This window comes from Haliaeetus albicilla, chromosome 6 (assembly GCF_947461875.1).
Source record: "Haliaeetus albicilla chromosome 6, bHalAlb1.1, whole genome shotgun sequence".
NCBI lineage: Eukaryota > Metazoa > Chordata > Aves > Accipitriformes > Accipitridae > Haliaeetus > Haliaeetus albicilla.
The window spans coordinates 21,971,321-21,989,104 of NC_091488.1; the positions used below are offsets into that span (position 1 = coordinate 21,971,321).

Below are 17,784 nucleotides of genomic sequence, written 5' to 3' on the forward strand. Positions count from 1 at the left end.
ATCTTCTCAGTGGTGCCCGGTGACAGGACAAGAGGCAATGGGCACAAATTGAAACACAGGAAGAGGAAAAACCTTTTTTACTGAGAGGGTGACTGAACAGCAGAACAAGCTGCCCAGGAGACTGAGTTCTCCATCCTTGACAATATTAAAAACCCAGCTAGACATGGTCCCGAGACACCTGCCCTGGCTGACCCTGCTCTGAGCAGGGGCTTGGACTAGATGGTCTCCAGAGGTGCCTTCCTGCCTCAGGCACTCTTTGATTCTATGATAATCTGTGCTTGTCTTCAAATACAAATTATTCAGAAAAAAATAAAGAATTATTCATATTCTTGGACTTTGATCTTTAGCAATATCTAACTGCCTTACATAAATTACTGAATTTAACAAAATCCCCTGATAACAAACATATTGTACTGGTATTAACACTATTAAGAACTGAAGAGTCCTCTGATAGAAAGCTATTCATCCTTACTTACCGAGTAAATTGGTGGTAAGATACATTAAAAAAATTCCAGATATTGTTTGCATTCTTCAAATCATTCCACTTTATAACCACAAGTACACAGCAACTACAGCTCTCAGTCTATACTGTACCTTGTCAGGTTATTTACATATGCAATATGATTTCTGATTACATGTCAACACTTTTATTTAGAGGACTTATCTGTACAGTATCATACAAGAACTCTGTTGTAGAACTATGCATAGAATAGTACTCTCTTCCATGGCGTTCAAGTATCTTCATAAAAAATGTTTTGATCTTATATATTCACTCATATATAACCATTAATAAGTTTCTCTGAACCTATCCACTTTACACATCAAATGAGATACTCATCCCACTGGAAAACATAGCATGTAATCATGTAACAAGAATATGATTCAATATATTTACACCCAAAAGAGGTGAATTAAGTTTACATGACTGAATAAAATTTTGACAGCTCTTAACATTGACTTTGTCAACATTAAGTACATTCATTGAAAATAATGTATTTTCTATGCAGTTTTCCTGAGTTTTGCTTTTGAGGGAGCACTACTATAGTATATTCTATATGAAGCAGAAAATAAACAGAGGTAACCTATTTTCTAATGGGGTTACTACAGTAAATGCTATGCAGAAGAGTAATATTGGCTTATGTTAGTGGATCAAAAGGGGAAAGAGGGTCATTCAGGTTGGAAGGGACTCCAGGAGGTCATCTTGACCAGCCTCCTCATCAAAACAGGGTCAACAGACCCTGTTCAAATAAGATTGCTCAGTGATTTGTTGAGCATTATCTTGAAAAATGCCAAGAACAGAGACTGCACAGCCTTTCTCACCAGCCTGTTGGCAGTGCCTGGCTGTCCTCACGGTGAAGAATGTTTTCCTTATGTCTAGTCTCCTTTTTCATTTTATGACCATTATTTCATTTATGACCATTGTCTCACAGATGCTGCATTCAGCATCACCAAGAAAAATAATAAAACCAGGTTCAAACTTGCTATATCCAGACACATCACCTACCTCTCTTTTATCCATTTCTACCACAGCATTCTTGGTCTCACTTCTGATTTCTTATCTCCACAGTCCTTCTGTTGCTTGTCTACTGTCTGTTCACCCTTGACTATTACAAATAAACTATTGTGTGTTTACTGCATAGAGATGAAAAACAAGTAATATTTTACCTAACAAAGCACTGAACTAATATCCTGCTTCATTAAGATACAATCTATGGTGAGGGACATCATGTGCAGAAAGAGAATACCCTGAGTGATCAGGGGCGCTTGAAATGTCAACTAGATCCATTTTTGTTGGATGCAGGAGAAGGCAGTAAGCAAAGCATTACAGCAGGACATCAATTTGGCTGAGAAAAGCTGAAACTCTCCTCAGCTGTGTAACAAGTGATGTCAGTTGAAAGAACTACAGAAAGGAATTTGAGATAAAAGATAACTATGTTAAACTTCAAAATAACGTCAGTTATTACTCTCACTTTCAGGATCATCCAAATGCCTATGAAATATTTTACCTTGGTACTCAGGTACTCTTTTTCTATAGCCATGTCTTCTGGTTACAATATAATTTGTTCTTTCCTTTCTTTCCTTTGATAAAATATCATTCCTGGAAACAAGGAAAGAGCTATGGCACTCATAAAAAAAGCATCACACATAGTATTTTATGGCAGAAAATTGCAAAATTTGAAATTACATTATTTCCATCAGAACAAGAGAATTTCCCCATCTGGACAACATGACAAACAATATGATCTGCTCAAGATGATGCATGTTCTAAAACATATAACAGATACTCTTTAATTTTTAATCTTAGACTTATAGTCTAAATTTCTTCAAGGCCTTCTTCAAATGATTCACTACAAGACAAAAAGTTTTTGCTTGACATTTTAGACATGAGCAGCTGACATTTAAAGGAATAAGCACTGATTAATCACCAAATATATCTAGCTGACTGTTATTACTAGGAAGAAGAAGAGAGCTCATATGGGTGATATTATTTAGTTGCTTTATTTAATTGCTTCATTTTTGTAGGTCACAAGTCGTAACTTGCTATTGACCAGAAGTTTTTACACTGTTTGACTACTTTTTTAATGACGTTTTGGACATTGGAAAATATTAAAATACTTTGGTGTACATGCATTTAACAATATTCATTTGAGAATGCCAAGACTAGTATTGACATAAATACTGAAACAGTTGATTCCCCACCACCCCCCACACCCCATCCCCAATTCTTTAATTGTTCTTTCTAAATTGACAAGGTCATTCTCAAACTGAATTGGTATTTGCTTGCCATGCTTTAGCAAATATGAAAAAAAAAAAAGAAAATACAGGGTCTTGGAATGTAGATCCAGGAAGCCTTCAGGTTTTTGTTTGTTTCTTCAGTCAATAATATTGAAATATTTGTATCATAATGTATTTAAAAAATTGTAAACTGAATGACCAGACTGAAATGAAAGAAGACTTGAATATAGAAAGGAGTTATGCTTAAGCTCCATGAAAATTATTTTATTTGGAAGGTAAGAAACTGCTTATTACTAGACATGCATTTTTTAAATATTAACACAGTGATGCTGTCAAATAAAGAAATAACATTTACTGGTTGGAAAGTTTGCTCTCTGAGCAGAGCAGGGTGGTGTTAAGTTCTCTAACACTTCTCCAATAAACAAGTTTCTTTCAGATTCCTTCCTTGGTCTCTTCTGGATTTGTCGCAGACAAGGGCCAAGTTCATTGCTGTGTACCTACAGACTGCTCAAAAACCTTAAGAAGAACACGGATAGCAATCTAAGGGTCTAGATTTGTTATTGGTTGCTTACAACCAATTTATTGGAAAAGGTATACAATGTATTGAATTTGCAGAGTTCTACCCATATCTTTGACAAAAGAGTTTCATCAGGCTTGGGAAGCGGCACATATATAAAGCTTGAGATAGTCTCATCAAAAGAACTGCTTTAAACAGCTTGTTATTAACACAAACATGGATTTACTGGTGAGAGGTGAGGTATATGTCTGTATTGCTACCTGACAGGATCTCTTGATTAATATGCACATGAGGAATCATACTCTTATGCTATCTTCCTGCATGACCACATTTGAATCAGATAGCAAAACTGCAACCCTGTCCTCCTGGAAACTGCTGGTACAATTTGAATTTAGTAAACGAGCTAGAGATGAACAAGGAAATATCTAAGAAACAGATACCTGAAACTTGATTCCTGACATAATAAGGATTCACACACACACCAGTATGAAGTGTTGACTTGATTTAGTGCATGATAAACCTGAGTCTTTGTACATGTTAAAATGGTATTACTACTTCACACTCAAAGGGATTTAAGACTTGTCTTCTGAGACAACTGGCATCACTGCCTGTATAGATTGCATCATTTTTATTCTAAAAAGTAGAGGTGCTCCAAACAGGTAAGGATGTGAGAGGGAGGAAGAAGGAATATATAAAATGTATGAACTTTTGACACTACATCTTAAATTGAGGAATTACACTTTGTGAATCTGCAGTTGGTATACTTCATAGTATCTGGGATGAGCAGGCATAGATAGTTCCATACACAGATCCATGGGAAACCCTTTCTAGAGATATCGGTGAATTTAAGTAAAGAGCTGCCATATGGGTGTTGAATAGTATCTTAGGGAAAAAAAAAACAACCACTAAAAACCATACCAAAACACATATTAATCTACTTATTAAGCTCAAAGGAAAACTAAATACATGTGCTCCAGGCACTCTAAATGCAAAAGGAATGCAGTCATTAAGCCTGAAAATAATAGAAAAGTTTAGGCAACCTCTCACGCCAATCTCCTTATAGACTCACTGCAGCCTCTTTGGTTCCAAGATGTATGGCTTTTGAGGGCCTAAATTAACCTAAACATTTTGAATTTTAACATTTGGAACACATCTAAGAGGGATAAGACAGGATAGGTCCATTACATTTCCTCTCATCTGCCTGATGACAGATAATAAATTAATAATAGCATTTAATAAACAGTAAAAGTTACATTGAACACAGCTGCAAAAACCTTCCTGCTATATGAGATTCAGATTATACTTAAAAACACATCTAGAAAATAAAAATAGTATGTGCTTAAACTATACAATAATTAAAGGGTCTTTTGTAATGCTTCTTGAGGTATTTTTCCCTCATTTGACTTTCATGAAATGAATTGTCAGAAACTACTGAAATGCCAATTAAATATTTTTATAAGCTCAGACTACCCTCTCATTGATTATGTAGGTAAAACACCTAAAACCTAGAGAACTTCAAATTAACTTATGCTAGAACTCGTTCAAATTTTTCTACCAGTTTTGATTAAAGAAAAAATATTTTTTCTCTTTCTAGAAATAGAAATTATTAGACACAGAAATGTCTCTTTCTATGGCACATGTACAGAGGAGAGAAAACTTGCTGAAAACCTCAACTGTTTATGCATCATCGAATGGCAGAACCAAACATTTGAGTGATTAAGGACTGGAAATGAGCAACTAAAGAACAAACCAAATAAGTACATAAAAACTATCCTCAGAATATAAGCACTATTCTTACAAAGCATGAATATGTCTTTAATTAAAGATAATTTTGTTTCATTTAGCCTGATCAGATTTTTTATTACAGAGTAAATGAACAGTACTGCCATCACTCTGGAGAAGGAATGATGAAGAAATGAATGTTTAGGTCTGAGAAAGTAAGATGGTATAGGAAGGCTTTAAGTTATTGAATTTTCCTTGACTGCTTTTAAATCAACTGCTTGTAATTATGTTATTTTGGAAATTTTTGTTGGGGTGCTCATTGCTGTAAAAATGTTGTATTTCATAATTCAAAATGCTAATTACATGTATCTAAACACACATATTTATAACTAATTAAATCACAAAACAAATCAAAGAAAACAATGAAACTGAATAGTATGGGTGAAGAGATATATAAAGTTAGCTAACAAGCAGAGACAAATACTAAAAATATTTTTAAAGAATTCAAGGAAGCACACCTATGGTTTCAAGCTGTTCGGAAGGACTAAACATAAATGAATTTGTTTCAAAGACCTCAGTACAAGTCCTAAGCATTAATATGGGTGAGATCTTTTAGGTAGTAATGGATAATGATACAGAGAGAACTATAGCAGATAATAGGATGACAGACGCAGATTACCAAATCATGATCAGTAAGAAATCCTCTGAGGGCAACAGGGCTTTCTTTACTCTTCGATGTCTTATTAGGTAAAGCAGATAAAGAGCACTAACAAAGACGAAGAATTGGGGAGAGCAGGGTGTGTGCCTATGGGTTTCTATGGATGTGTTAGTGTTGCAGAAAAACTGTCATAGTAAGAATTTGATATGAGGACAAAATAGCTTTTTTAGCACTGATATTGGAAACAAAAAAAAATTAACAAAAAAAATCTTAAGTCATGCATGAAAACTAAACATATGCAGCTGTTATATGGCACTAAGATGGGCACATCCATTCAAAAGTGCAGAGTACTAGAAATTTTAAATGCTGAATGTTATAATGTTACTGTTATTTTTATTGCATTATGGTTACATTACTGTTATTACAAGTTTCAACCCTGCCAGAGCCCTGTTGTAGCAGAAACAATAGTCATTGCCCCAAGGAGTTTGCACTGTAAATTAAAATTAAAAATAACAGGTATGTGAGACAAGCAAACTAAAGGAATAGGAAAGAATAATGTGATTTAATAGGTCATTTTAACACAAATTGGTTGTTTGTGTACTATTTAGCTACAATAATCAGCCATCTGCCTTGCCATTTTCACACTGCAGTTTTCTGAATACATTTAAGGAGAAGAAAAGTATAGTAACTTGTCATCTGTGTATATGACTGGGAGTTTAATCTGTGTGAAAGAGACAAAAGAAAAAGTGAAGTTCTTCGTAGGAGAAAATACAATGCTGCTCCACATTTTCAGAGTTAAAGTAAAGGTGAACTTTGTAAGCGCAATATTAGACTAAAATTACACTGAGCTTTAGAGATTACAAATAAGGTAAGAGGCTTAACTTATGATACTATTCCCTAAGCTCAAACTAACAGTACACAGATTATTATAATCTAATTTAAATATATTCAATAGTAAAGCTCACAGGAAAAATAACTCTAAATATACATACTCAATGATGAGCTCTAAATTAGCTATAATCACTCAGGAAAGAGACCTGGGAGACACTGTAGACAGTTCTGTGGAAACACCAGTTCAGTACTCGGGGAGAGCCAGGGAGGCAAGCAGGATGTGAGAGAAGGCACTGAGATCAAAGCAGCAGCAGCAGCAGCAGCAGCACTGTCCTGCTGAACAGCCAGGTTCCCCCCACAGCGCGAATCTTGCATGCCATTCTTGCCTTGCCATTTCACAAACAGGGGATTGTAACCAGAAAGGTACAGGAATACATGGTTCAGAGATTCATAACAGTTTCCACAGTAGGAGAAGCTAAATAGACTGGAACCTTGCAGCTTAGAAAATTAATGAACTAGTAAGACAGAAAACTACATTTGAGGTAAAGAACATATGGAATTATTCTTCACTTTTTACCTTGAAATGAGAATTATCAGTCAAAGAAATGAATAGGCTCCAAACTTAAACATAAGAAATAATTTTTTGTGCAAGAAAGAAATAGTTTAAGGAATTCAGGAGTTTATGATATTGTAGAAACAAAAAAAGGATGTGTAGGTTTAAAACAGATTAAACAAACTCATGGTATCTATTAAATCATTTGGATTTAGCTTTCCGGGGAGTCCCCAGAATAGTGGCTGTTAAAAGACGGAAGAATGTATACAGGAAATACTTACTCTTACATCTGGTGTATCTTTTTCCCTATTCCTTACATTCAAAAGTTATGTTGCCCTAGGCAAAAACTACATAAATTTCAGCCATACTTAAAGTTACTCAAATAACATGCAAAATTATTTCTGCTGAAACTTCCCTAAACTCATATCAAAACTAGCAAATCTTTTCTATTCTTTCATTTTTTTATTTTTTTTTCAATTTTGGCTATAGAATTGAATTAAATGTTTTTGTTTTCCACAAAAATGTTCAAGATGTTGTACATGCTGAGGCTGGGATGAAATTTAGAATTGTATTTAATCTTCTTTCCTTTGGAAAGTAATTGAGAATAACTTTCAAGTACCTCAGAACAACAAAGTAGCCCAAAGGTTAGGCACCCCGTCTGGAGTATGGAGCACTTGAGACAGCACAGCATGGAGGGCTATGAAGAATTTCTCAAATATGAAAGACAGTGGAAAGCACACAGACACAGCTAACCTGTTCACCTGACACCATGGCTTCAGCCTCAGGCTCCCAGATCCCAAATGACAGTATTATCCAACCCAACAGCTCTGCTCCTTTAGTGCAAGTTATCAGATTACCCTCTCCTGTTAGAACTTTCACTTTTTATACATTAGTTTTAACTGGGACTTAAATTTAATTTCCCATGGTCCTAAGTACGTGCTTTAGCTATTCAAATACAAATGGTCTTTTTCTCTACTACAAGCTAAAGTTAATGTAAAAAGCCCCAACACAGGACTTTTTTTGTAGGTGTTTTGTTAAGTAAGCTACAGCCTTGATCCTGCACAATGATTCTGAAGGAGGTTTTCTACATTCTCACAGATGCCTACTCTCACTAGGTTATAGCTATACAAAACTTCAAAGAAATTATCAGTTCTATGTAAAGAAGAGAATCATAAACAAAGATTGTGTGGTAGAGCACAGAAAAATAAGAGTTTTCATGTTATTACTTTTATCCTTTGAAACTCACATCAGACAATATTTTTGTGACTACATCTGCAATCATGCACTTAAAAAAATAAAAATCAAGAAAGAAAAACAAATTAAAAATCAGGAACACCTCTGCATGGTTTCTTATCTTAAAAAAAAAAAAAAAGCACTGCTTGAAAGTCCAAGTAACCTGGTTTTTTTCCCCTTTCAGAATTTTGCCCTCTTTCTCCTTTTGGTTTTCTTGCAAGCAACCAACTTTTAAAGGAAAACTAGAGTGAATTAAGAATTTAACACTCCATTGTACTGCATCTGAATAGCAGAAAAGCAAATGCCAGATAGCTTTTTTTCAAAATTAAATTCAGGTGTAAAGGTTAAAGTAGCCAACAGGGAGGAAAAAGCTGTAAAATTATACAGAGAGTGGTTTGCTGAATCAGTAGACACCTTGCAGTGTTGGAACAGTATTCCACTGAAAATTGTGAATTATGACCTCATTTCCCTACTGTTTACATTTAAAATGGAAGGATGGAACACACTATGCAGTACTTACCAAAAACTTGAAGGTATGTCTGTTTTTTATCATTTCCTGCTTTGTTTTTAGCATTACAGGTATAAGTACCTGCATCAATATTTTTTATATCACTTATTGTTAGTTCTGTATTGCTTCCTCTCAGCATATATTTTTCATTTTCTTCAATAAGTTTACCGTTCCTAAAAAAATAAGAATGATGTATAAATCAACCAGTAGGTTCCAAACTCTGAAACAATGTGCTAGGGAAGCATCACTATCTTGAAAATAATCTTTGAGGGAAGAGACTGCTATTATGCTAGCCTCAAAAATGCATTGACTCACTTGGCATAAATCGGCAGTGTGTATAGAAGGGAGTTGATTTTACCATGACAAAAATTGTTCTGCAGGATCAGAGTGTTTTTTTCATAAGAATGTGCACATTCTAGACACAAGGAAAGCATTTTGAATTGCATTTTGATGTTCCAGACCCCAGCTTCACAATTTTATTGTCAGGTTCTAAAAGATATATATATTAAAAATGCTACAATATCTATATTCTTAAATGTTCAATATTGACTCAAAGTTAGAAAAATGCTTGTGAATAGAACTCTAACATACGGCTTACACTCAGGGAAGGATAGAAGGAAATCAGTTAGACAAATACATGTATGTGAGAAACATTTAAAAGAATATTTTCTAAGTGTAACTGTTGCAGTTCACATTAATAACAATGCACCAACTTAAATGTTTTAAACTACATACATGTAGAGCCCATTGGCACATAAAGAACCCTTCCAAATTCTTTCCTCTCAGTTGTGGTTGGCTAGCCACAACTTAGTAAGCAGGCATGTCTCCAGATGTTAGAATGAGTTCTGACCAAATGGTACAGAAATAATAAAACCTGTGAACAACTCTGAGGGCTGATCAAGGCTTGACCGGTCTATTTGAGCACCTTGGCATACACACAGTTATCAAAACAGCTTCTTTTGCAAGAGTGCAATTTTAACTTTTTTTTTTTTTTACTTCTCATTCTGCCTACTTTGCTCTAGGCTTCTTTTGATTTTATTTCTATTGAATCATCAACAGCCCCTTCTCATAAGCATGTACATAAAAATTGCCTGATTTTCATAAGCATTGATAATCCTGCTGACAATGCCAACTTCTTGAAAACAATTTGTAAAATGAAACCAATATGCATTACTGAAATATTCTATTATATTCTGTTCAATATGCCTAGTTTAGAACACCTAGTTTTATTTCAAGATTTAAGCAACAACAATTTTCACTTTCTTCTCACGTAATGCTGATAACTACATATATTTCATATTTTCTAAAATAATACTTTCCCTAAAAGTGAGAATACTTCTTTCCTGGGAGCATAAATATCTGTTAATAGGTTTCCCCTGGCACCTATATAGCTTGCATTTTAGTAATATTTTTGTAAATAACTCTAGTCAACTTAGCTGTCCACTGCAAGATATTATTGTGATACTTGTTCATCTCCTTTCCAAAGCAAATCATAGAAATCGTTTTGCAGAACAGAAAAGGTCTAATTTTCCACATAGGTGGTTTCACAAAAACAAACAAACAAACAAACAAACAAACAAACCAAAACCAAAAAACCACCAACCCTAGTGATTTCTGTTAAGAAATAAAAGTCTATATTCAAGGTCAGAAGTAGTTTCCAAATGCCCGTTATCACAAACATCACCTATATCTATGACAATTTCTAAGCAGAAATGAGATTATGAGCATTTCTCTGGACCCTCTAGCAAACAGAAGAAATTCAGATTAATGCTGATATTGGAGAACAGGAAAACATGAATAACACATTAAAACCAGATTATTTCTCTTGTCAGATAATTCTAAATCCTGTCAGTAAAGATAAGGGGATTGATCCAGCTAAACTTTAATAGTGTAAATTATCTCCACACATGTAAACAATCATCATGTTTTCAGTAGGACTATTCACATGAGTAAAGATTTCCAGTTCATAACCTGTACATTTGGAACTTTATCTTTCATTCCTGGCTAATTTAATTCTATTAGCATATTGCTTCTCTGAAGGTTATGCTTTACACTAATGTAATATCAGCTTCAATAGAGATATCAGTTAAGTGGTGAAAGAATTAGATTCTCTCAGTCCATGAAATATCAACAAAGTACATATGCACATTAAATAGAGCAGCAACTAAACCTTGTTAACCTTTCTTCTTGACTAGGTATTTCAAACTAATTTGTAAGAGAACTAAAGCATTTTTTGGAGAAAGATTGACACATTAGTTCAGATGCCTCCATTTTACATTGATAAAATCTCAAACATTGTCAGCACCTGGAAATGAAAAAGGGACAACGTAAATAGTTAAAGCTATTACCACATTAGCTTCTGTCTTAAAGAGTTTAAAGCTTGAAACTACTATTTTGTCCAGCATCTTGCTTACAGTCAACACAGAGGGATATAAAAACCACCTTAATTCTACTGTCATTTGATTTTAAAAATACAGCCATTTTTCATGCCCTAGCTGAAGTTGACCTGTTAAATCAGTTCATTGCAATCCGAGAAGGAAACAAGAAAAAAGAAAATCAAGAGAATTTCTTTTTTAATTGACTAAAATATCAGTGGATTGTAAGGAAGGTAAGACTACACAATGATAGATCCAAATTATGCAGGCCTTGCTAAAGAAACTTCAATAGAGTGAATGAGAGAATAATTGGTGTCAGAGCCCATTTTAAAAGTCAACAAAGACACAAGAACATTATTCTCTGTTATAATAGTTTGCATCTCACTAGCCTTTTTTCCTTAGCATAGCTATGTATTCAGAAAACAGACTTCCATTCAGTCACTTTATTACACATACCCATTTTACAAATGCTTAACCTGAGGCAAATTAAATAAAATAGCTGAACTCACAGGGATAAACAGTACAGTTGGGAATAAAACTGAACACGAATCCCATAACTTGCTGTAACCAAAGGTTGTAACCCTTCCAAAATCAGCATTAACACTTAATCAAATTCAGGATGTAATTCCACTTGTTTATTGAAAAAGAAACATATACAACTGAGGTTAATATCAACTTACATTCAATGTCAGAAAGTATGCTAAACAGGATGAAATTTGGAATATGACACCTTGGCCATTAATTCTGATAAATGGATTCAATTAGGTTCTCAATGGATGACAAGCATATTAATATTAAATAAATCAGTTTTGATAGACTTTCCTACCACTGACAATGCTTTCTAGATTTTTCTGAAAAACAAGATGGATTATGTTGATCTAGTTTTCCTATGCTCAGTCTAATTTCTAAAGAAAAAGCATCTGAAATATTCTAGAAAACTAAGATCTTTATCTTGACATATCTGCAAGAGAAGTCCAACGACAAGGAGAAAATATCAGCTGATTCTGAATCCTTTTAATTGGCTACCTATATGTGAGTAAAAAGGGACCTGAACAGTTCAGGACAGAGATTTCAGAAATTTGATGCAGTAATTTAGTACTGGAATACAATTTAGAATCAAATTTGCTTCCTCCAGAAAAAATAATTTAGCTCCTCCCATCTTTTTTCCCTGTTTGTATATCAATAATAATATCCTGTCATAGATACCAGGGGCCTTTTCTACCTACTACTTTACAACCTCTCACTGTCACCAAATAAAAAAGCAAGAATATTTTCTACTGCCAAGAATTTATAGCTTAATAAGACTAAATAAAAAGTGAATGGAAGGAGGAAAAAAAAAAATAACAACAGGGAAGGGAGGCACATAAGCCAATATTCCTCACTATGAGATAGTTCCTGAAATAAAAACAGAACAGAAGCTTCTGTAGTTAACATTCAGTATCCAGTACACAAGGCTGTGAAGCTTTTGTAAAATCGTTAGAAAAGATATTTAATGAATGGTTTAAAAAAGTCAGTTGCCTCAGGGGCTGGCAAAACAAAGGAAAATCCTTCAGTAGGCTCTAATCAGTAGACACAGAGATAAGTGTCTCTCCAAGACACTTAGCCTGTGTACGTACTGTAGTATTTATAAAATACTGACCCCCCCCCCCCACCTATAAACAGAGATATCCACAAACTGTGGAAATTTATGCATTATTTCTTAACAATATAAAACATTAATGTTGGTTGTCTTAACAACAAGGCCATTTAGGGTACTAGATTTCAGATAACTCTTAAGAATTTTGGCCAGATAAGACAGATATTGTAAAAAATTACTTCAAGGACATTAAATAATCAAAATATTCAACCTTAGTTTGAATTTAGTATCAGTTCTTTAATTTGGGCTCTGCATATTTTGTTTTACTTTTTCCTCCTCTTCACTAAATTTTGAATTCTACATTAAGGAATTGACTTTGCATTCTATTTATTTACATCTCCTGAGATTCAAATTGCACAAGAGAAAAATTGAAATCCATATTTGAGTTATGGCATGTTAAAATAAAGGTGTCAGTCAAAGGAAGCTAATATTTTAAATGAATCTAACATTGTTCAAAGATTCCAAAAGAGATTAAGAATTGATGGAAATCCTTTCCATGTCCATTTTTGAAAATGCAGTGACCTTTTAATTTACCTGAAATAATACAAATAGATACAAATTATTCAGGTCTAAAGCAGAAATATGCACTGGTATGAGGTGTCTGAGATACTTTATATCCCAGGACTGATGCGTATCTTTGTTACAATTGAAAGAATATACAAAATATGGGTATTCAAATTTTTACAAATGCTCTATGGTAAGTGTTGCCAAATAACATAGCTATACTATGTTCATATCATTGATATCATCAGAAAACACACATGAACTTTAAAAGCAGTTCCATTTTCAAAACATATTACATTTTAAAAATTACATAAGATACCCTTGAATCTTATCCAATGAAACATTCTCATATGCTAGGGGTGTCTAAAACCATATCTCCTTCTGAATCTCATTGAAATGGAGAGTTAGGGTTAGAATCTATTTTTACAGATGGGGAAAATGTTATCTTTGTTATCAATATTGCTGATCTGTACTGGATATTTATGTAATGCACAACTGCATATGTTTTTACCTGATGCATTGATATGCAAAAGTTGTTGTGAGATTTTTGCTTGTATTGTTTTTGAGATATGGACTCATTGCTTCACCTTTCTTTGTTTCTGCTCAAATATGAAGAGATCATGTCAATATGGTATTTTAGTTACTTTTTACATTTATCTCGCCTACTGGTAACCTCAGTGCAATTGAATTTGTGCAAGTTCATTCACTTATTAATGCTGAATCTAGCTTTAGAAGTTAGAACAGAAATGGACAGCAAATGATCTTAAAATTCAGTAAAGAAATTAAGGTTGCACAGCTTAATGGACTGTGATAGAAAATCATGACATATTACAGCAGCATGCTCTGATGTGCAGACCTCAACTCAACTTACCTATACCAACTGATTTCAGGTGGAGGTGATCCAGTGGCTCTGCAGAACAAAGTTATTGCTTCTCCTCGATCTGCAGTGGCATTAAAGGATTTCTGTAGCAGAGTAATTGCAGGGGGAACTGAAAAATAAAACATTATGTCCTATTAATGGAAAAATAAATTCTTTTATGTGTTTCCAGGGAAATTTAAAGCACAGGATAGGGTCCTTTGCTAATTTTGGAATTTATGGTTACACTTAGGGATCAAGTTACATTATGAATCACTGTTCCTAGTATTTCTTTACTTTTCTTAAACACAAGATTTTTAATATTATCAGAACATTTATAACCTTTTTTTGCACTAGAATAATTTTTTTAAAAGTCTTTTTCAGCAGTTCTTCATTTTTCTTACAGAACATTTTAAAGTGACTGAAGTTACACTTAGCATGTATAAGACACAATAGAGTTATGATGGGCGGTAATTTAACTATCATCTCAAATGAAAATGTATCTCTAGTCTTTTTTTCTCTTTCATTCAATTATAAAGCTGACATACAACTATGTATTAACATCAGACAGTGCTTTTAAAACCGGTGCAGTATGTAGTAGCCTTGATTATGTATATTTAATTCTTTTTACTTAAGTAAGTCCTGCATATTTCCTCAGCAGGAGTATCACCAGCTTCAAAAGGTGAAATGTGACAGAACCCAAGGGATACAATCTATTCTTGGAAATTTTATTTCCAAAAATTGTAATTTGTTCTGAGAGTGACAACTTTTGTCTACTCTTGATGGGATGAAGTTATTACTAAAATTGTAACAGTTTGCAGAGAACTCTACCCAACAGAAAAAATAGCAATAATATTTAAGACAGAACAACTCACAGGCTGATATTTAACATCTTTGTTCATATGGTAATTTTAAGACAGTTGTCCTAAATCTGTTTCCATTAACTATCAAGAAAATAAACAAACGAAAACAATCCCAGCGGATTGGAAGGAAGAGGATATGTGAAAAAGAAGGAATGTCAGAGAAAGCGAGAGAAAAGGTAAAAGAAGATTAGAGCTTCATAAAATATAGGTCTCTGCTAGCAAGAGTGTCCTGTCACCAGTGTGACTCAGTTATCCTTTTTAGCTTGAACATACACTAAAGAAAAGAAGGAGAAACAGGCAATCCCAACGAATTTGCTTTTGGCTTCCCATTGCACTTCCACAGGTTTTTCTCACAACTGTTGAGAATCAACTTCTGTTGCTTTGCACCAAATATTTTAGCTTTAATATTCTACTTCAGAAGCCTTTCCAGCTTCTAAACCTTAAATATATCAAATTATTAAAAAATAATGTACCAGAATTATCAGTGATCAGTAAGTAAATGTTGTTATGTATTTTTCACACTTTTTTATGGTGTGCTGAAATCTGTGTTTCACAGGTCACTTCTTTCCTATCTGAAATTCCATGGGCCATTACTCAGCATACAAAACCCTCCTGTTGTGCAACAGCAATTTATCCATCTTCCATAAAAAAAGTAACTTAGAAAGTGTTTAATACATTTTAGCCATTTTTCAGTGCATTCTAATGTCTAGACCTGAAAATATACTCAGTAACATGAAAGGATGAAGCAATTCTTTGCCAGAAGTAGCAGGTTCTTCACTGCTGACAACTAAGAACTACAGGACTATGACTCAGTTCAGCACTAGTGCTTCAGTCTTCCAAGAAACACTCCAATGACAATGAAATGAAATACTATTTTTTCTTTTCAAAAGTAAAATTTTATTTTTCTCATCATTCTTTCCGGCAACAGATCTGTTTATCTTTGGTTCTGTTCCCATATGTACATAGGATGAAACTAAAGTATGTACCTAAGAGGAAAAGCCAAATGATGCTATAATGGCAAGTCTCTCACATTTCACACTTAAGCAAAGTGGTAAAATCCAGTCACATTTAAGTGGAAACAATTCTTTTTCATTTATGTCAGTGAGATCAGGATGTGTATCCCATTTATGGACCTTCCCACACAGAAAAGAAAACTTAAAGAAATAAATCTAATAAGCCCATTAGAAGAAGAGAGAGAGAGAGAGAGAGAGAAAATAACAAAAAAAATAAGTTTTTGTTTTCAGGAGGAAGACTTGAATTCTTTTGATCTATCTCATGTTAACCTTTTTTTTTTTTTTTTTTTTACAAAACCCCTGACATTTAGACATAACTGTAAATATGGGTAGAGAAGAAATGCTATAAAATTTCCAGTGTTGAAAGTAGAAAAAGATACCTAAACATTAGATTTCAAAGAGATATTCGAGGTCAAATGTATATCAATTTATTACCTATTATAAACCCCCAAAGATTTCTGTACACTATAAACTACATTTTATATATCAAACTTTGTTCCAAGATCTTAACAATTTTTAAGTAAATTTGCATTCTGTTCATATGTAATCTTTAAAACATTAAAAAAAAAAAACAAACCAAAAAAACCCACTATAGTGAACATCCAGCTAAAACTAAAGAGGTTTTCTAACATATATTTACTTACATTGCTTTCACACTTTTTTATGTTAAGTCTACATATCACTTCTTTCCTACCTGAAATTGCCCAGGCTACAGGTTGGATATGGAAATATCATGTCCCCAGAACACCAAACCTCTATATTCATGGGCCAATAACCTAGGCAAACAAATTTTAACGCTTCCTCTGCAAATTTATTGTTTTCTTCTTTTCCATAAGTTAGTAGAGAGAGGATCTGTGTTGCATTTCCAGGCCTTCACCATCAAACTCCTCAGCAGAGAGTCCCTGTCTTGCAACACTAACCAGAACACTGAATATCACTTTCAAAATAGTTTCTTTTACAGCTTTCAGTTTTTAAAACTATGTGCATGTGGCTTGAGTCATAACTGCTGCTATCATCAGCTAGTTTGGACACTGGGTATAGAAGAGAACATACTCTACTATGGTCTGATGGAAATGCTATCGATGTCATCCCTACTTTCTGTTATTTACACCTCTCCCTGATGTGAATTAGCCAATGTTATGTCAACCAGCTTAGCATCCAGATGGAGTAGAGAATGGAAGAAATATTTAAGACACACACCATTGTCTTCTCTAATCCCTTATCTTCAAAATGAAGTACATCTCTACAACATTATCTTTATGTGTATTTATACTGTGCACTTATAGCCCAGTATTTTCCCCCAAATTCTAGACTATATTCATATCATGATTACCAAACAAGAATTTTCCTTTTTATTGTAAAGAATTTATAAGAAATTGATTCTATTTATGACTCCACTAATTTAAAAAAAAAAAAAAAAAGATACTTTGCTTAAAGTCACCTAATTTCAGCTTCTTAGGAAGTCATTGTTACTAAGGAAAATAATAACATTCCATCTAGGTATCTAAGTTTAAAAGTTCAATTCATTTCCACTTAGTCAACATCACCTGCACATGCTGCTTCATCAACTGTGAAACTTTCTTCTATTTACTTAGGTACCTAAATATGGGTACAACTATCTAACTTCAGGCAAAGAAATAATGAACTTTTGCAACATGCTCTTAAATAATTTGGAGATTGGCTTTTAATCACTTTATTTTGGTGGTTGCAAGGTCTAATCTTTCACTTTATAGTAATACTTCTAGTGGTGATTCATTTTTCTTGCCTCCACACACCACA

The 17,784-nt window shown here is 33.8% G+C and overlaps 1 protein-coding gene across 1 annotated transcript in view; it reads right to left on the reverse strand.

Annotated features, from left to right (window-relative positions):
• Positions 1-17,784, reverse strand: part of NCAM2 (neural cell adhesion molecule 2) — a 332,637-nt gene that overhangs the window by 123,089 nt on the left and 191,764 nt on the right. The window contains exons 6-7 of the mRNA XM_069785318.1: positions 14,145-14,262; positions 8,771-8,931 (exon numbers count right to left, since the gene is read on the reverse strand). Of these exons, the coding sequence (XP_069641419.1) occupies positions 8,771-8,931; positions 14,145-14,262 (279 nt within the window). The remainder of the gene's footprint in view (positions 1-8,770; positions 8,932-14,144; positions 14,263-17,784) is intronic.